Here is a 21,831-nt window from a genome sequence, read left to right as displayed (position 1 = left end):
TTTATCTTGGATCCCAAGGTTCATTTCTTACTACCCCATAGCCTGAGCAGCCTTTTCCTAAGGTAAAAGCAATCCTGTCATCTGTTTCGAGCTTTGATTGACTTCCCACTGCTCTGGCGATAAAGAGCCAAGTTCTCACCTTGACCTTTAGCTGCAGCATAAGCTGGTCCCTGGCCATTTCCTCAGCCACATCTCACTCTAACCCTGTCCTCACTCCTTGCCTACAAACCCTTGAATTTGCTTTCAAGTCTTGGACCATCTGGGTTTCTAGGTCTTAGTTTAAGGCCCAGATGGCGCTGTTTCCTCTGCCTGGAATGCCCTCCCCCTTCCCTGATGAATTCAGTGTAATTAATCGCTATAAGTTTTTCAGATCTCAAATTAAGCATCCATTTCTATTTTTTTTTAACTTTTCACTTTGAAATAAATTTAGACTCACATAAAAGTTGTAAAGAATAGTCACGTTCCCCTGGACTTTTCAACCAGCTTCCCCTAAAGATAGCATCCAGTAAACCCAGAGAACTATAACAAAATCCTGGAAAGTATCATTTCCCAGGGGAAGTCTTTCTTGAACTCCCAATCCAAACCAGTTTCTCAATTTGTTTGCTTTCATCCAACTCTAATATTTTTCTTTATTGTGCTCATCTCAGTTTTTTTTTTAAATATATTTTATTGATATTTTACAGAGAGGAAAGGGATAGGGATAAAGAGTTAGAAACATTGATGAGAGAGAAACATCGATCAGCTGCCTCCTGCACACTCCCTACTGGTTATGTGCCCGCAACCAAGGTACATGCCCTTGACCGGAATCGAACGTGGGACCCTTGAGTCCGCAGGCCGATGCTCTATCCACTGAGCCAAATCGGTTAGGGCTCATCTCAGTTTTTAATTGCACATTCCATTTCCGTGATGATTGGATCACAGTGTTTTCCCTCTCCATCAGTAAGTGCTATGGGTGCAGGGGGCATGTATCCCTTTGTTCAATACTCTGTCTCCAGCACATGCTACAGTGTCTACATGTAGATAGAGCTTAATAAATATTTATTCAATGAATGAATGCATAGTTGACCACGTATCAGGGTAACCAGCTGGCTACCTAACCTCACTTACAGATCCCACCTATGGACCTTGTTAGAATGTAAATTTTGATGTAGAGGGGCCCAACAGTCTGCATTCCTAACAAGCTCCCTGGTGAAGCTGATGAGGCTGGTAGTGGAACATGCTTAGGGTCAGAAAGTCCCACAATAAAAACTAATGAAAGAGCTTCAGGGTCTGTCTCCCATGACTACACCCTTGTTTAGAAAGCTCTGGATGTAATCCTAGATTGCTTTCCTTTCTGAACTTTTGGGGACATGGCTGCTTTCTGGTTTGTGGCATTTAATGCCCATAACCCCATATCCTGAAAACGACAAGGCCATCACTTTCCCTGATCTGTGCTTTTTTTTCCCACCCAACATTATTCCTGTGTTCCCTGCAGGCATGGAGGTTGATAATGTCAAACTGTCATCTCAGGCCCAGCTTGCGCGAGGCATGAAATATATCAGTTCTAATTTTATTTATTTTATTTTACTTTTTTTGCAAAGGCAGCATCTTCAGAAACTATTCAAGAGTGAAAATTCAATAAAGGGATTTAATTTGAAAAGTTATCCCTGTCAAAACAAAGCAGAAAAAAAAAATTACCTACCGATTGAAGAAAAGGATCTAAGCCTGACCTGACCGAATGTAAAAAATGAAATTTTCTCGGTATCATGTCCTCCCTCCTCCTCCCTCCCCCCCGTCCTTCCCTTCTTCTCTCTCTTTTTTCTTGGTATCTCTTTCTCCAACACAGTAACCCTGGCACCAAGTAAAAGAAATAGAGAGGAGGAGGAGGAGGAGGAAGGAAAGAGCTCAGACAGCTCAGTCAGTAGCAAGGTGTTAGCAAATGTAGCTGAGAGTCATTTGCTCCAAGAATTCCAATATCTATATGTTTTCTCTTTCCCATTCCCTGATTGAAACCCCTCTTGATTCTCTATTTCTTCATTATTATTTAGTATATAATTTAAGTATATGGAACTCATTGTTTATATTCTAGGTCAGTGATGGCGAACCTTTTGAGATCAGCGTGTCAGCATTTTGAAAAACCCTAACTTAACTCTGGTGCCGTGTCACATATAGAATTTTTTGATATTTGCAACCATAGTAAAACAAAGACATATTTTTGATATTTATTTTATATGTTTAAATGCCATTTAACAAAGAAAAATCAACCAAAAAAATGAGTTCGTGTGTCACCTCTGACACGCGTGCCATAGGTTTGCCATCACTGTTCTAGGTTATGGGTCTTGTAGGGAATGTGCAAAAATAATATAATACTTTTTAATTTGAACATTGTTGTTGCATGTTTGTTTTCTCTGATTGTAATGGTTTTAGGGATTTTGTAGCCAAGGCACTGAGACATGTGACACAGGAAAAATTTGTTCACTTGCTTATTTGGCTCATCCCCATGGGATGGGTTGCAAATGCTTATGTGGGTTTGTTACTCAAAGGTTCGTGTTAGTCTCATTTCACATCTCCCTAAATGACATTTTAATTAATATCTGTTTCATTGGAAGTCTCTGTATGTGAGGGAGGTGAGCTCTGGGAAGCATTGGCTTACAAGGGTCTATGGCTGGCATAGATGTGTCATGCCCATTGTGCTGTGAGACCTGGATGTGTTGTAGTTTACAGTCATGTCAAGGATGTTATTCTTTCTTGTATCACCTCTGTCTTGGGAGACAAGCTGAATTACAGCCTCAATTACAATCAATCATAGGAGGTATTATTGGAAACTTTTGAACATATTTCTTGAATGTGGCATTTGTTATTGGTCCCCACGTTCAACTGAGAACACACTGGCAGGTCCTCATCCAGGAAACAAACATGTTAATGTTTACAAATCACACGTGTGTGTTTGTGTGTACGTGTGTGAGTACGTGAATGTGTATACACCCACCCATGCATTGTATGCACACAGTACATTAAACCTGCCACCCATACATCAAAATAGTAAGAAGAAAACCTACATTCTATTGACTTGCCTAATATAGGCACATTTGGGTATGTGTATGTAATGTACATAGTTACAGAGACAATGGGGACCAAACCGTTGGATTGAAAACTTTGTAAAAACTCTTGTCTTATTTAAATTTGCTTGTGTGGGAACCATAGCTCAGAGCCTGACACATTTAAAGTTTGTTGACTTAATAAATATATATGCGTATATCATGATATAGGCATGATTTGGGGCTTTTAACCATAGGATATCTGGAGCCCTCTGGGACTAATGGATGAGCATAAAAAATTCACTAACTCCCTGCAATTTTGTGCTACATATTATACATATATGTGATTTTGGAGAAAGAGGATATGGCTTGTATCAGAATTCTTCACATGGCAATTTCACATGTATTCATAATTCTATATTTTTTCTCATCTATAAACATCATCTTGTAAAAGAACACGTAGTATCACATTTGACCTTTCTCACTTCCCGAATGAAAGGCTGAACTGGTGACTTGGAAGTCTCCATGCTAGTGGTGACCAGGCCTAGCACAGAAAGGAGCCAGAACCATCACTGGCCCCAGGTCTACTTTCATGAGTAAGTAACCTTGCAACAACTTGCCCAAGGACTAATCTCTTTCACTAGGGAAAAACAACCATGGCCCTTTAAGCAGCTGTGAAAATAACTGCTTAAAAATTCTTCCTGAAATGAACCACAAAGGAGAATTTCGCAAGCTGAAATAAAAGGAAACTCACAACTTTATATAACTATCATCCCACCAATTCTGGTCTTGGGTGAGAACTGGACACCTCATTTCTACTTACCATTTCCAGCCCTCCAGTCTAATTTCTACATGGAACAGCCTATGTATCAAAACCTGCAAAAGGTGAACACTGCTGAAATACACTGAGTGGCCAGATTATTATGACCACCTGAAGTTTGTAGGCAAATTAGCTATAATTCCGCGCTGAAGTTGCTAGAGGTCCAGATCATTATAAACGTCTGAATAGCACAACATACCTAAGTATCATTGCTGATCAAGTTCATCCTGTCATGTTGATGGCATATCCCAGTGAAGATGGCTTCTTCCAACAAGACAATGCGTCATGCCACGGTGCTCATATTGTGCAGGAGTGCTTTCAAGACCATGAGGGAGACTTTACCTTGCTTAGGTGGCCCCCACAATCACCAGATCTCAATCCAATTGAGCATTTGTGGACAAAGTTAAAAGAGCCATCAGCCAGCTGGTTCCACAACCATCAGATCTCACAGAACTGGACAGTGCTATTCAGGCATGGTGTCAGATTCCTCGTATCACCTTTCAACATCTCCTGGAGTCAATGCCAAGAAGGATCGCCGCAGTATTGAAGGCAAAAGGTGGCCCAACGAAGTACTGATGGGGTGGTCATAATAATCTGGCCGGTCATAATAATCTGGCCACTCAGTGTAAATGCTGTGGGGAGGTGACAGAGACCTCAGTTCTCTCCAGTCCTCAAGAGATTAGCGATGGGGTGTTTTGAGCTTTTACTATAAGCATAGATTACTTTTATACCAACAAGGGTAGCAAGGACAAAAGAAGGATAAGCAGTACTCAAGTGTATCCAGGGCTGATGTAGATCAATGCATGTGTGCACACACATACATCACACACTCACAGATGATCATGTTGCAAAACTCTTACTCCAGTGCAGTGCTAGTGGATACAATCGCAAGTTAAAACTCTTTCAATATCAGCACATACAAATTTAGCCCCTTCATGAGGAATCACTACATAGATTCCTCCTTATACAGTTTACTATAATTTAGTAAGTCGCTATCCTGTTAATAGATACATACATGTTTGGCTATTTCAAACAGTGCTGACACACATACACCCGTGAACATGCAAACTTACATAAGGAGCAAGCACTGCTGAGAGAGAAGTTGCCAGCATCTGGACTTGAGGATATATATACATATATATATATATTTGCTATAGATGTTGTCACATCGCCCTCTGAAATAGTTGCATCAATGTACACTCTCTCAAAATGAGAATGTCTGTGTTTGCAAGCCCTCAGTCACCAAGGACACTATGAACAATTTTTTAAACAGAATCTATCTACTGAGTAGAATGCATGGTATTATCTTTATTGTTTTAAATTGCATTCATTGAATTATGAGTGAGGTTAAAAATTTTTATTTTATTTTATTTTATTTTTTTTGGCTATTTATATCTCCTCTCCAGTGAAACTTCAAAAGACATAAACTCTCTTTCATGGTCTAGGTAAGATGGACACTTCGGCATTTATATAAAAATTGAAAAATATCAACATTACCACCCCCCCACTCCTGCCAAAGTCCCATCACTATCTCGCAAAATGACCCTGTTGGACCCCTCAGAGCCTTCATTTACCGTCTTTTTCAATCAGTTAATTTATTCATAGCTTCAAGGGAAGAGGTTAGAAGTTTGCATTTCTGCTCAGCCTCAGACTGATAGCTCCCCACCACTTGCCCACACACCAAACAGGCGCCTCTGTCCTCCTATCCTCATGTCAAGCATCAGGACTAGCTAGTACAGGGGCACCAGGCACTTTGCTTTTCTCTCTAGCAATGTCATTTTGATCCCGTTGTTCATTCTGCAAAAGTCTCTAGGTCTCAATTACTCCTGATTTCAACTTGGCCTCTCTGATTTAGTAGCCGAGAGACAAACTTGAACACTAACCAGCAAAGCGTGAAATAAGGTAACACGAGCTTCCACACACAGCAATGGAAGACCTGAGTGGGGACGTGCGACCACAGGCTCAGCTGAGCAGCTCTCACATCTGGTTCTTCATACCCAGTTTGTGCTGTTTCCCCTGCATCCTGCCTGTCCACCCATCTGTGCAGAGACCTGTGCCCTTTCAGTCCATCCTGAGGATGAGAGGATGGACGTGCACAAGAGACAGATGTCATTCCCCCGGCCTCAACTCCAGGACAGAGGTCTGGGTTTCTGTTGGGTTCTCAGGATCCCCAGTGCACAGCAGCACCAGTTCACATAATGTGTGTGTGGCAACATCCAAGTGTTTGGGAAATTCCTAATGCTTCCAGCTCTTGCTTTAAAGAAAAAAAAGGAGCATCATAAAGATTGGGGCACTTTCTTAGACGTCTCCTTTCCTGCATGTTCTCAGGCAACATTGATGCTAGTCCCATGCCTTGTATTCCTATCATTTGCCTGGGACGCTGCAAGAGATACTTCGCATCTGCACTACTTACACCAACTCTTGGAAGTAGGCAGTGTTGTTATTTTCCTCATTTTAACTCTGAGGAAAACATGGCCTGCAATGATTAAATGGTTTTGCTGTTGCTTCCGGGCTAGAATTTGAAGCCAGGTCTGGCTCACTCCAGACCTATTATTCATTCATTCAATAAATATTGTTGGACATGTATTCTCCGGTAGGAACTCTTCTAGGCATGAATGATGGATAGTAGGGGCCATTGTAAAGGCCCTGCTCTCATTGAGTTTACCCTTTACTTAGGGGGACAGATCATAAACAAATGGATAATGCCAGGTGGTGATAAGTTCTAGAAAGAAAAACAAAACAGAGGAATCTCTGGTAAGGTGACATTTGATATTTTAGCCAGTTCCTTATGGAAGTAAGGGAGAGGGCTATGTGTCTGCCTGATGGAAGAGACAGATGGAATAGGACATGTGAAGGATATGGAGTATGGGCCTGCTTGGCATGGTGAGGGATAGCAGGCAAGCCAGGTGGCTAGAATAGAGAGAGGGCAGCAAAATGTGTCATATGTCTTTGTCTATTTAAGTGACAGTGTTGTGGAAGGCAGAGATTGTACCTTATTGATCTTTGCCAAACTACTACCACAGTCTAAGTATGATATTCAATGTTAAAGGCACCTGCATGGGAATTGGCATGCCCCTGTCTTCCTTCTCATGTCCTCAATTTCTAACCCTGTGCTTCGTGAAATAATATGATCCCAGAAATTTCTCTGTAGTAGTCGTGGCCTCCTGAATGTCCAAAGGCTAACAATCAAAGGCAAGGTTTAGAAAGTCACACTAGACCAAAATCAAGAGCCTTCCTAGAAGAAACCACTGCTACGAGCTCCTCACACCAAAGGAGACCATTTGGTCTAAGTGAGTAGTTTTCACAGAAATGTCTTCTCCTCTGCATAGTCTTTCAGCGGCCAAGGCTAGAGCTTCGCTTTTGAAGATCTCAGTTTCTAACAGGCACATGCCAGAGAGGGCTCTAGAGCCTTGATGGGAATGAGCACAAGCATGTCGACACATGTGTGCCCACATGCATGCACACCTGTGTGTATTGGGTGGGAACATTTTAATAAGAATGTTCTAAAACAAATAATAGAACCATAGAACGAACTAAAAGATTTATCTGCAGAGGTATGTTCTCCTTAAAGTTAAAAATTAATGGGGTTGTGGAGGGAGCTTCACAGTACTCATGCTTGCCTACGCAGTTGATGGTTTTGTTTGAAATTACCCTTTTACAGTATTAAAGCATATATAAAGACTTGGTGCTAACTAAAGATTTGTTGACTGAGAGAATCAATGGATAGAGTCGTGGAGATCTGTGAGATATAGTTTCTGCTCTGTCATTTACTAGCATATGGGCTTCTACAAATCTCATCCCTATGTCGGGAGTGCAATTTTTGGTGAAGTTACAAAAGAAAAAGCAAGTGCTCTATTTAGAATAGTTCCTGACCCAGAGTAGAGGTCCTTTGGTTAATCCGGAGGTTAATGCTACTGCAGATGCCATCAGTGGAGGCAGGCTGGGAAGGGAGTGGTCTGCCTGAGCTTTAAGAGAAACTCCGCAGACGAAGGCCCAGGAAGGATATGGACAGGGCAACAGGACCAGAAAAGACAGATCAAACTGGGGGAACTCTGTGAATGAGCATAGGGTCTCAGCCTGGAGTGGACACGCTGTTTAGACATAGCAGAAGGCCTGAAGTCACAGACTTGCCAGCATCAGGGAGCTTTTTCTGGGCAGGAATGGAAGGAAACAGGTTTTAAGGGGTAAAGCATAATAAAGACCTGTCAGGGCATAAAGTAATAGTCTGGTTTTGACATCCTTTTTTAGTTCTAAAACTCTAATAACCTTCATTATGTCACTTAGTCAGTGACCGCAGAGTCACACAGTTTGTTGGAGATAGAGGTGGGATCTAGAACGTCACTGCAGCAGGAGGGAGGGCACGCAGGACAACACGGCACAGGCAGGCTGGCCCATGCGCTGGGCACCAAGGTCACGTCCAATTCTCCCCTGGCCACCACCTTAAACTGCCTGCCCAGCATAGTTGCTACCTATTTATTATTCAAGGAGGATATTTTTCATGGCTTTTTGAAAAGTTACTTAAGAAAACTTTAACCTAAACCAAACATTGACTCTGGTAGAAATGTCTGTACAATACTTTACAGTTGGTTCCCTTAAGACACAGTGAGCAGTCCTGGTAATGGAAGAGGGAGGAGTTCAATAACTACAGGCACCTGTTTAAGCACAGTCCAGCCACGCACTGGACCAAACATACTTAGTACAAGTGTCACAGCCCCTAGCATGATGGCTCTTCTTTATCCCCACTTCACAGATCAGAATTTAAAGAGGCCAAGTGTTAGCTTGGGTTTACCAAGCAAGCAGGCTCTGAGGTTGCAGCTAAACCCTTGCTCCTCTGCTCCAAGCCTGGCCTGTCAAAGGCAGCTTCCTTGAGATACTCACGCATTTGGGAGGATGGGGATTCCATTATTCCAAACAGCAGCTGTTGCAGAGCGAGAGTGCTTGAAAAGAGCCACGCTGTGTCCTAATTACCTACGGCAAGGAAAACATCTGTGTGGGGAAAGTAATGAAATTAATTCTAAAGTCGAGCAGTTGCATACATTAATTGACGTTAATTAATGCCAAATTACACGATACTTCCTATGGAATCACATCATGCACTCCCTGGAATTGAATATGAAAAGAGTTCATCATACTTAATGCTATCACCGCCAGCCCGAGGGGAGGGGAGTGAGAGTGATTGGTCCCTGGTTAGGAAGCGCAGCCAGCTTCGTTCTGTTGCCTTTAGGAGGGGAAAGGGAAGGAACCAGAGCACTTGACCAAGGGCAGGCAGTGCGACACTGAGCCTTGCCCTTGGGCTGGAAATTTCACTCTGAGCAAGAAATGCTCTCCAGACCTCTTCCTGGGGCTTTTGTTGCATCACCCAGTTGTACATTCTGTACAGTCAGCCCAAGGATGGGCTCATTGCAGCAAGCCCCCCATGACCTCCTACCCGACCCAGGTGAGGGGTGCTGACCAGAGGCTTGTATGCAGGTTGTCTGCCTCTGTCACGTCGCTGCCTCTATACTATTGTTGACATTTCATATACATCTTTTATTCATTTTTCCTGTGCAAACATACATCTATAGATATCTATATATACACCTGGCACAAAATCGGGTCCATATGCACATATTTTGGTAACCTACTTTTATGAAACTTTTATTTTGGAATAAATTTAAATAAACAGAAAAGTTCCCAAGACAGTACAGCTTTACCCAGCTTCTCCTAATGTTAACATCTTATACAACCATGGTCTATTTTTTAAAACTAAAAAATGAACAGTGAAAAAACATTAGTAATTAGTAACCTCTGTTTATAATGTAAACTATATTAAGCATTTCTGTAACACCTTATATACTCTTTAGAAGCAAGATTTTAATAGAAGCTCCTTAAAAGAACTGTCTCACTTTTTGTTTACTAGATCTGGATTTAAATGTCCCTTTCAACCAGTGGTGAGAAAGTAGGTAGACCTTGAATGGGAATAGACCCAAGAGGATTGTGGAAACTTCTGAATCACGTGAAGAAAGGATGAGCCAACAAATCCATTTTGGCTTTTCCAGCAAAGAAACAGGGAGGAATGGGTATTGGACACCAACAGTACCTGATGCAGAGATACAGCTAGAGTACTCAAATCCAGTTCAACCAATCTTTTGAAGGACCTACTATGTGCTGAATACTGATATAATGTTTGTGAAAGCAAAAGAGAAAGCAGGGATTTTATCAATATTAGTAACAACTGGCCTTTGTAAAAGTTTGAGTTTCAAAACATTTAGCATATGTTTTATTTATTTCAGTTAATTCTTACAGCCACACTACAAGATAGTTGACATTGGCATCTCCATTATGAATGAAGGTGGCAAGATTCAAGAAGACTAAGTGATTTCCTTTGAACTATGCATCTAATAAGTGACCACACGACAGAACTTAAGCACAAGTCTCATAGTCACCAATTTCCATTGTTTCTATGACCCCAAGCTACCTTTGAAAAACAGACGTCAACTAAAAATTGTAAAAGGGTCTGGTGGAGTGTGAAATTGTGAGGCAGAGATTTCGTGTGCTGTGGGGAGGATTGTTCTTGGAAGGGTTAAGTCCCAGAAATTGTCTTCAAGGACAAAGACCTTGAGTTATGCCCTAAAATGGAACTATTATAATGTCTGTAAAAGAGGATAGGAAAGGATCAGTAGAAGGCTCTTCTTTAGTTTATCATTGGAAGTGATTTCAGCAGAACTAGATGGATTAAAGGACTTGAGAGCTATCCCCATTTGTCATTTATACATGTGGCAGCCAGATGGAGGAAGGTTGAGGGTAAAGCTTTCCCCCATCAGTCACTGTTCAGATGGAGCACGTGTGCTGGTTGCCCCTCATGACTCTCCTAGCGGAATTCAGGGATACCCAGGTTCCTTCAGTAAATGTCCTGGAACTTTAATTAAAGGAAATTAGTGAACCCTTATATCCAACTGTATATGGTAATGCTACCCCCATTTCATGTAAATATATTTTGATTTATTTGAAAGAAAGGATTTTTGCATACATCACTAATGTGTTAAAATCAAATTCATTAAGCATCAACAAAGTAAAATGATTTTTTCATTCAAAAAGATACAGTCCAATGAAGAGGCATGTTTCAATGAATATTTATTGTGTACTATGTGCCATTAATGTATTGCATCCCAGGTATGTGCCTTTGACCTGGAATCAAACCCGAGACCTATGGTGCGCAGGCCAACACTCTAACCACTGCAAACACAGGTCAAGGCAGGAGGAACATTTTAAGTAGAGGAAATACAAATGAAAATAAAGTGGTAGGAAGTTTGGCCCACTTTCTGGACATAAAGTAGGACAGATTAGAAGAATCACACTGGGGAGAAGAAGGAATTAGCATGAGGGGAGGTTGCGGCGGTAGACAGTGGAGGGTTTGAATTTATTCTAAAGTCAAGGAGGCCAAAGGAGTTTTAAATAACCAAGTGACATCTGAATAGTAGAGAGAACAGAATAGTTGTGGTTGAAAGCAAGGACAGTCTCCCTGATACAATATATGTCCAACAGAGTTCAAAATTATGAGTTATTATATGTTTATCATCTTGCTTAGAGACTTAGATGGACATTGAGGTCTTAATTAATTCATCTATAAGATGAGAACAAAGTTTTTGACTCAGGAATCCCTTCTGTATTCTGTTTCACTTCCAATTAGTAGTAGAAGGAAAACCTTTATCTTGACATAGAGCCTCTTATTTATGACAGCAGCACTTCTAGCGTGAGATGATGGATGACTGCATATATAGGTGTGTATTTCCCTGTTTGTTAATCAGTCAAAGTGTGGCAGTGAAGCCTAGTGAGAAAATATACTATGAAAGCACAAGTATTGCTCGGCCAGTGTTGTTCAGCGGTTGAGCATTGACCCTTGAACTGGAAGGTTGCCATTTGATTCTGGACGAGGCACATGCTGGGTTTGTGGGCTTTGATCCCTTATTGTAGGGGTCTTGTAGGAGGCAACCAATCAATGATTCCTTTTCTTTCATTGATGTTTCAATCTCTCTCATCCTCTCCCTTCTTCTCTCTAAAATCAGTAAAATAAAAAGAAAGCTCAAGTATTATTGCCAGTTTTTGAAAATACTTTCATTTGGTTTAAACGGGAAAGAAATGAATTAAGGAGAATTTAGTGTTTAGGATGGCATAGGCACTGGGAAACAGCGTAGTGGGTTGATAGCAAGTGAGTAAAATCGTAATGACAGCGATGATAACAATGATTATGACAACAATAATGTGGTTAACAGAGAATATGAGGTTTATTTAAATACTTGGAGGTAGCAAGGGAAATAGAAAATATACACTCAGACTAATTCTCTGTGTGCATATCACCCTCCCCTGTTGTTGTTTTTTTCCAGATTCGCAATACCTGACTTGCCGCATGCAGAACTGCACCGAGGCCAACAGAAATAGACCTTTCCCGGGCTACATTGACCCGGACTCCTTGATTGTGCAGGATGATTACGTGTTTGTTCAGGTGGGAAAGATCCACTTCTACTGATTGTCTCAAAGACCTTTTTCTTTTTCTGTCCCTAATGCAGCCCCGCTTGCCTGCTTCCGGAAAAAGAACAAAAAACATTATCTTTTCAACAAAAGGATCATTACCAAGCATCAGATCTCCTCTACTAACAGAATATTAATGAGTTCCTTTGGGCAGTGTGTGGAGGACCTTATCAGCCCAGGTCAGGGGTCAGGGAGGCACAGCGCAGAGTGCTGTTCATCCCTCTCATCTGCATTCTGAGGAGCTCCCAGTAGCCAGCAGCCATCAGCGGGGCTGAGCAGAAATGTCCATCTCTTCCTACCAGGAGAACGGCCAGCCCATCAGCCTCCTCCCCAATATCCAGTTTAAAAATAGAGAGGCAGCTAGGAAGAGGAAGCAGTGGGGTGGCTGGAGGTGGTGGGAGCAGAGAAAAGGTGGTAGTAATCAGCCATTATTGCCGTGCCCTGACTGTGATTAGGATGGAGCGAATTTAGATGAGATATATTCAGACAGGCTTGGCACCTCCTCAGAGAATGGAAACAGCTTGAGTAGCTGAGGTTTCATGAGTGTTTAGAAGAGACAGGAAGCAAGTATGCTTCACTTCTTATCAGCTTTTAAGGAACATCTTAGGCTTATTTGGACAATGCTGTGAAAAATTCAGTTCTTTCTTTCCATGTTAAAAATGGTAAAGGTATAATTGTTAACTAGTGTGTGTGTGTGTGTGTGTGTGTGTGTGTGTGTGTCTGTGTGTGTGTGTATAATCTCTCTATATATACATATATATTTATACCTACACACACAAATACTTATGATTTCACTAAGCTTGATCCACACTATTATATTTGAGAAAGAAACCATAATTTAGAATATTTAATCCAATGATTTAAGGAAGCAAATAAATGTTCAAAATACCTAACATCAGCCTATGTACTTTAAAAATGTTTCACAAATGATTACACACACACACACACACACACACACACATTTTCTTTTTCTTCAGGAAAATGAGTAATGAGTACTCTGATAACTTCAGTATCAATTATCAAGTGACGTTGAAATGGTTACACACATTGGTTCTCTCTCTAAATTATTTCTCTATCAGGGTTACTTCCTGGAACTTTTTTTTTCTGTTTTCTAATAACCATTTATAATCTACATATATGACTTACATATGGGAATCAGTTCTGCATTTAGAGTGTTTCTTATTTTTCTACCCATGCCACTGTGAACGTGACCCTTCAACTCATCACTGGGGGGAGTAGGTGATCTGGCCACATATTGATGGGTATTTTACTTATTTTTTTATGTGTCTGGTGAACAGCCACCCAAAGCATATGTTGGCATTCTGAATATGCAAACTCCAGTTGACATTCAAACTCCAGAGGCTTATATGGGTTAAGAGTGGCTATAGGAACTCAAAAATAGAGTAGATTAGTGGTTTCCAGGGTCTAGGAAGTAGGGAAATGGGGAGATGTTGGTCAAGGATACAAACTTCCAACTATAAGATGACTAAGTTCTGGGATCTAATATAGAGCGTAGTGACTATACATAATGATACTGTATTAGACACTTGAAAGTTGTTAAGAGCTTAAATGGTATCCATACATACATACAATAATCTTACTTAAGTGAAGGCATGGAGGTATTAACTAACCTTATTTGTGGTAATTATTCTGTACAATATATATGTGTCAAATCATCACATTTTACACGTCACTCTTATATGTGTCAGCGATTTTCAACCTTTTTCATTCTGAGACACACAAAATATATTTTTTGCGGACCTGATAAAAATTAGGTAAAATTATGACTCATTCACAGCAGATAGTTACTGTTGTGTTGGCTGTTGTCATTTTTTAACTTGAAAATCTAAGGGAAAAAAGGTCAGTGCCCCTGACTAAATAGTCAGGTATTGCATATTTTTAAAATGTGGTGGGAATACTGGTTGAAAATTTCTGGTATATGTCAATAATATCTCAATAAAGCTGGGGGGAAAGGAGTGACAACGGAGAGAGAGATTGGCAGTGGCACCCTTAATACTCTGCACTGAATGGTGCTCATGCTGGGGTAGACAACACACCCTACTCACCCTCCCTCACACTCATGGGGTTCATTGGACTCTGTGTGCTGGACAAACTTGGGGAAGGTTGCTCAGAATCAATTCTCAGAGACAGAGCTCTCTGAACCACCTAACGGGTCAGCCCTGCTGTGTGTTGGACATGCTCACAGCCATCAATGTCACAGCCACACACTGGAATCAGTGCCCAGAGATGTGGGACCTGGACCGCTTCCTTCTGATAGGACTGGGGACCTGTCTGCATGGCCATAGTCTTGGGGCTAGATAGCTGGGCTGCTCATGGACATGGATCCAATATCCCTCGAGGCTTGTATCTTTGAAAGTTCATAATCACTGACAATGTTTCCTGGCTTCTGAGCCACAGTGCAAATTGAAGAATTGTATTTTTGTACAGTGGGTTCCATCTGGGCATCTGACCAACTCACATGCACTGTTTAAGTCGTTTTTGAACTGAAAGCCAATTCCTGACACTTGTCCACGGTAGTCATTCACACTGATGTGTTGGCAGCGACCTCCTTTTGTTTAGTGGCTGTTCTTCCAGGGCCTGTAACTGTTACAGTAGCTCCTCTTACAACTGTGTGTTTCTGGTCCAGCTGACGTCGGGAGGACGGCCGCATTACTACGTGTCCTACCGAAGGAATGCGTTTGCCCAGATGAAGCTGCCCAAGTACGCTCTGCCCAAGGTATGACCTGAATTGTTTTTCATTTTAGTGTTTCCTCTGATTCCCATAGTCCTGCAGCCTCCCTCTTTCCCAAGCATCTTTCCATCTCTCATTGTCATGTATTTATTTTCATCTACCATCTCTGTTTCTCAAGTTCATTTGGCGTCACTATTTTTTTTTTCGCCAATCTTATCACTATCCTTTCTCAGCATATTCTCTCTCTCTCTCTCTCTCTCTCTCTCTCTCTCTCTCTCTCTCTCTCACACACACACACACAACACACCCACACACACACTCCATCTCTCTCTCTCTCTCTCTCTCTCTCTCTCTCTCTCTCTCTCTCTCTCTCTCTTCCTCCCTCTCTCTCCCTCTCCCTTTCTCTTTCTCCATGCCTCTCTCTCATCCTATAGGAGCATCTGAATAAATAAATTGATAACTGATTTGCTTTTGCTTTTCAATAGTAAAGATTTTCAAGCAGTAGGTATTGGTTTTCTAGCAAGACAGAAAATACACTTGGGATACACAGTGTTTCAGTGCAATGGGTATGATATGTTTCCATCTCAATTTTTTTTTCTTATTAATTACTGAGAGGCGACACACCTATATGGTATCCAACCTTTGCTTTCTCTTTCAATGGAACTTGAGACAGGTTGTCTTTAGAGTTCTGAGTCACAGCTAATTTTTCAGACTTGCCCAAAGACAGATGCCTTTCTAAACAGTGGCTGATAAGAGTTAGAGACCCTCATCTGTGCAAGTCCCTGGCTCTTTCCACACACTCTGAGGCACTGCGTTAATATGGAGCACCACCTAGTGGAGGTCAAGCTGACTTGGGAGCTCAAAGTTTCAGACCTGTGGTCTTGCTGCCATTGTGTGTACTAAAAGTGGCCATAAATTGTTAATGCATTGGACCTTGATTTTAGAGCAACAGAGGTGTGTGGCTATAAGACAGAGACTGTGTAAGTATAGTTACAGCTCAACTTTGAAACCTTTGGGTTGAACAAAGTACATAAAGCACTTACTTTTGATGGAGTTTTTATGACTCTAGTATTTTTAATCCATAACTTTGTAGTATGCTTGTCTGACCTAACACCAGTATGCTGCCCAGGAAATCAGGTGACAGATATAACACAAGGGCATTGCAGAGCTCCTCTTCTAGGAGAGCCAATGGTAGCTAGTTGCTCTGGCTTCTCCAGGAAGAATTCTTCCTTCTGGCCATCACTCTGTCCTTACCCCTAGCACCATGAAAGGTGAGCTGTAAGCCTCAGCCCATTAGAGATAATAATACACATTAAATTGCGCTATTAACTGCCAAGAACTATATTCATGTTAGTAGTTATTATGTTCAGCTGCTAAGAGATTCATGACAGTGGTAATTGCCCAGAACTAACTATATGTCTCTACCTGTGTACATTTAAATCCTCCTTGATCTTGATTTGGCTTAAAATTGTTACCAAAGAGACAAGAGCTTACAGCTTTGGGGTGTGCCTAGATGAGAATTGGGTAAAGTCAGTATGTAAAGGGAAACTGAGTGTTCTTTTTTTAAAATATATATTTTATTGATTTTTAACAGAGAGGGAGGGGACGGATAGAGAGTTAGAAACATCGATGAGAGAGAAACATCGATCAGCTGCCTCCTGCACACCCCCAACTGGGGATGTGCCTGCAACCCAGGTACATGCCCTTGGCCGGAATCGAACCTGGGACCTTTCAGTCCGCAGGCCGACGCTCTATCCACTGAGCCAAACCGGTTAGGGCGGGTGTTCTTAAAATTGCCCTTGCTAATATCCTAGAAAGGCCCTTGAGAGAGGTGAACATGGTACCTCACTAAGTCCAACGGACCTGATTTTCCTGTCTCTTGAGCATGGAAATCAATTGCTGTTTCTTTGATTGACCAGCAACTAAAGCAGTTGGCTTACAAGATTTAACACCTTTAAAGGGGAGAATTATACTCAATGCAATGAGATACTCTTGTTCAAAATGCATGAGGGAATTGAGATGAAATTAGTAAATAGCAGATTCAAGTCACTCATCTCATGCTTACTGTTAGAAATACATTTTTTTAAGTGGAATAAGTCTCAGCCAAACGAAATTCTATTTGAAGCAGCATTGAGGCTAGAGCTTAAGTCTCCAGACTCCCAAACTAGCATACTTTGTATTATACCTTTCTTTTCTTGGGATAAATTAATGTATTCTATTATTGGAAGATAGTAGTATTTCCCCCCTCCCCCAATTTTGATCAGCTGAGAACATCAAGAAAAATATTCCCATTGACCTGAGGAACCCCAGAAATGGTAGTTTAAAGTCAAAGAAACATCCTTGCACCTATTGGAGAATGTGAGGAAACACACTCCTTGCATTTCTCGTTCAGAGCCGTCACGCAGATCACTGGTGGCAGTTGCCCCCGGTGGCATGGAACCAATCTAGAAGGACAAGTTTGACTTTACACCTGAATCGGCTATCTGTCTCCTCCCCCTGTTCTCCCACATGAGCCTGTCCCATTACTCAGCCTGGCCTGAGCTCTGAGGGTAGAGGGTAATGATTCATTTGAGGGTAGTGATTCATTCAGCTCGTCCCCGTATAGCAAATGAATGTATTCTTTGGTCCAAGTGGGTGTGTACTATTTAAGGCAATGAGATGCCTCATTACAGTCCCATTACCCCTTCAAAGAGCCCGCTTCGTGGAGTGATCCGCAGTGACGGTGCGAATATTTCACGGCCCTCTATCAAAGCCGGGGCTGCTGTGGCTGGAAATGAACAAAGCTTCGTGTCCCCCAAAGCAATTGAGACAAACCAGCACTTTTGTGCTCAAATTATCATCCACTGCCATTGCGTCAGCTCCTGAAACACCATGGTTATGCAGAGCTGTGTCAAAAACACACACACGCACACAGGTTTAATATAATGGTAAAGATGACCAGAGAGGGGGGTGGGGGGAGTCTGATATCGCTGTCACCATGAAGAGCATGAGTCTCACCAGACAGGGAGAGATAGCGACAGTTTCCTTCCCTTAACTTACTTGGAGCTCATTCTGAGCTACTCAAGTGAGATAAATGAGGCAATACATATGAGAGTGCTCTGAGCATTTCGGAGGACAGATACTCTATAAAAGCAAGGTAATATTATTATTAGTATGGATCTAGTTGTCTGTGTGGTCGAAGATCGATGCAAACTGGGGTCTGGGTTGTGCAAAGGCTGTTTGATTCACAGCAGAAGAACAGAATTCCAGACCTACATCTGCCACTACCCTGCTTTGAAACCTGGCTGGTTTACCGATTTCTCTTTCCCTGTTTTTGTTTGTGTTCTTTCTTACATTTTTTAAAATAAGGAGTTTGGACTCACAACCATATGTTCTCACATGTGATACTCAGAATAAAATGTCCTTAGAGATGATTCATGAAAATTTAATTCTATGACCAAATACATTAAAAAAAAAAAAAGAAATAAAATCTATTCTTTGTTCCTTGACCAGAGAGTAACAGTAGCTAGCTGGTATGTTGAAGGCTCTAGGTCTAGGACATCTTGTTAACAAGAAACTTATATACTAGTAATTCAGCATAAATCAAACCATTTTACCAAAGGACCTATTTTTTAATCTATTAAAAATCTAACAATGCCACTTTCCTATGGAACAGACTTTGGGAAAGACTGTAGTAGAAGATCTCAAGGATCACTTCTAGGTCTGTAATTCTGTGGCTCAGGAAAAGCATTCAACATAACATGCTACCTGGGAGAAAGAGCGAAAGAGCATGTTTTCCTGATAGAGGAGGTGGATGTAGGTAAGAAGAAATAATGAAGATGTCATTTAAATATGTCAAATCTTCCAATTAAAATATTTAAGACCAACTTCATTTAAAAAAAAATTCAAAGGTTCTGGCCAGTGCGGTTCAGTTGGTTGAGCATCACCCCATGCACTGAAAGGTCACCTGTTCAAATCCCGGTCAGTACATATACCTAGGTTGTGGGTTCGTTCCCTAGTCAGGGTGTGTACACGAGGCAATCAGTCAATGTTTCTCTCTCACATTGATGTTTCTCTCTATCTCTCTTCCTTTAGCTTCCTCTCTCTGAAGTCAATAAAAACATATATTTCTTAAATTGTTCAGTGTATGTAATTAGATTATATGGAGAGAAGGACACCTCATCTTGGTCCTTATCCAGAGGTGGCCACTTTAATCTGCTATTATTATCTGCTGTGGTTATATGACTAGTACTCTGAGTGACAGAAACACTTTATGTGTCTACGTTTTCAGTTCAACATCCAAAAACTAAAGGTTCAAGTGTGTGGCATAGTTTAGAGGATGTACTGTAGCCCCTGGAATTATTTAATGAGATTTCTCTTGTGACCCAGACTTCAGAGTTTCACTTTGACTCCAAAGGCACAGGAATGAGTTTTGTAGGGGCCAGGCTCTTGCCGATGTACCTTAACTTGAATGGAGGGATGACAGTGTATCCCGCTGACATGGAAGGGAACTTGGATTGGGAGTAGTTATTTGAGGATTCTAAATACCAGGGTATGGCATCTGGTCTTTATCCTATAGGAAATGGGGAGCCATAGAAGGTTTTGCTCTCCATGGTTGACTGGCCCTGGCATAATTTCCACAGCTAATTCCCTCCATTGGAAAGGAACAAAACCCTTGGGTGAACCAATTTTTGTAGAGTATGTTAGTGAGCACCCTAGCGTTGGCTGTGAACAGGAAGGCCACATGGACCTTGCTTAATCAACAAAGGGGATGTAAAAGCGTGCTTATCTGAAAACCACTGCTAAGTGGAGCAGATGTTCAGTGCTTTGAACTCCCATGAGAAGGCCCATGAGAACTCCTGAGGCACAGCGTTCAGTTCATAGTTAAGTTACAGAGCCCAGATTTGGACTCAAACAGTTTATTTCAGAATCCATTTTTTAAAATAATTTTGCTCTATTGTCCTCTTGAACCCAAAACTTTACAGGTGGGGCAGGCTTTTACGTTGTCCACATTCAAAGACAAAGAATGTCACAGAGTGTGGCCTCTCTTCTCTACCTTTCTAGACTATTTTCTTCAGGATTGACGTCATCTTCTACAGATCCAGACTTTAGAAAATTCTTACTATTTACAAACCAATAGTAAGAGATGCTTTCCCCCCACTCTAATAGTCCCAGCTTCGTTCCAGATTCATGTGTTATTGATTTTGCATAGGTCATATATTCAACACTGATCAAGTTGCTATCATCAGGGAAATTAGCTATTCTGAATGCTGGGCCTACCAGCCCACTTCTGGTGCTGAGGGTGAAAGAAAACAAGAGAGACTGGGTTAAGAAGGAATTTGTCTGAGAGGGATGAGGATGTTTTTCAAAGTAGATTGAGATACAATGATCAGAAAAAATGTAAATAGACATTGGATAGATACATGCAATGGCTCACTTTTATTCCAAAATTTAGTTTTTGTTGTTGATTAACATTGATTCAATGGGAAGGATTTATTTTGGCCTTCCAACTCTGGGTTAATTCTACAAAAGCTTAACCAAACCCTAGGCCTGAGGAATGCAAAGCCCTATAGATAAAGACTTCTTCCTTCTGGACTGATTTGATTTCACTTTCATCAAGGCTGAAAAAGAGGGAGTCACTGTTCCTCTATGTCTAAAGCACAGTCAGAGCTGAATTGCTGATTGGTTGAATGATTGGTTGATTGATTGAGAGAACAGAGGCATATATTACAAGGAGAAAATCAGGTTAGAAGGTAGGTAGAATTTTGCTGTACTGGAATTTTGACCAAGGAAGATTGACAGATCTCCTAAAGCTTTTCAAGGGTAGAGGAAGGTTCATCTGGGAAAACTTGAGTACTAAGCTACACAAAAGCCAAGAATCTTTCCTTGTTGTTCTTTGTGCTTATGTATAATTTTGTTGTTTTGCTTTGATTTTTGGTTTTTGAAAGTTATATCAATGTCTACCACCTTGGGCAAACAGCACATGGGCAGACATCTCCTAAGGGAGACAGCAAGCCTTGGTCTGTGTCTGCTTTTCTCTGAACATTCACTTCTCTGGAGTTCAGAATAGGGGAAGAAGGAATTGAAATTCCCACCCCAGGGACATCTTCTCACTGCCCCCACATTACTTTTGTCTTCTTTTTATCTTCCAGGACTACCAGGGTATGAAAACATCATCAATTATGCAGTCTCTCTCTCTTTTTTTCTTCTTTTACTTAAGGTTTCCTGCTGAACTAAGAGTAAAGGTTTAGATTAGCAGCTAAGACCTTGAACACACATTAACATGAATATTAGTGCTTTGCTTTCTCAGGTGAACATTATTCCTCAAGGTCTTCCAGGGGATCCTGAACCTTTGGGCAGTGCTTCTCAAATTTTATTGTGCATATTAATCACCCATGGATCTTATTAAAATGCAGATTTTTGATTCAATAGGTGAAACTCGAAGTTATGTGTGTCTAACACACTTGCAGGTGATGCCCGTACTGGTCCATGGACCACACTGGAATGTGCAGAGCTTGTCAGGTTTCTCTCTGATCCTCCAGATTTTTATGAAGGAATAAACTCCATATAATCCTTCTGAGCATGAACCATGTTGTAGTTGGCAAATATATCAGAATTACTGATTCTCCAAAGTCATACATATTTGAGAAAGTATTCTTCAATTATCTAATGAGACAAATCATAACTGAGCTACCAAGCATCTCTCTGTCCTATTTTCTCATAACACTGCTGCCTAACGCCATACAAGAGAAAGGACATACATGAATAACACTTAACTAATTAATTATTACATCACAAATACGTGAAAGGAAAAT

The 21,831-nt window shown here is 41.2% G+C and overlaps 1 protein-coding gene across 4 annotated transcripts in view; it reads left to right on the top strand.

Annotated features, from left to right (window-relative positions):
* Positions 1 to 21,831, top strand: part of SORCS1 (sortilin related VPS10 domain containing receptor 1) — a 463,918-nt gene that overhangs the window by 332,448 nt on the left and 109,639 nt on the right. For all 4 annotated transcript variants that reach the window (XM_059661339.1, XM_059661340.1, XM_059661338.1 and 1 more), the window contains exons 7-8: positions 12,201 to 12,319; positions 14,993 to 15,082. In XM_059661339.1, the coding sequence (XP_059517322.1) occupies positions 12,201 to 12,319; positions 14,993 to 15,082 (209 nt within the window). The remainder of the gene's footprint in view (positions 1 to 12,200; positions 12,320 to 14,992; positions 15,083 to 21,831) is intronic.

Source organism: Myotis daubentonii, chromosome 13, assembly GCF_963259705.1.
Source record: "Myotis daubentonii chromosome 13, mMyoDau2.1, whole genome shotgun sequence".
NCBI classification, from domain to species: domain Eukaryota; kingdom Metazoa; phylum Chordata; class Mammalia; order Chiroptera; family Vespertilionidae; genus Myotis; species Myotis daubentonii.
The sequence above is the reverse complement of the archived record's forward strand: the minus strand, read 5'-3'. Positions and strand labels throughout refer to the sequence as shown.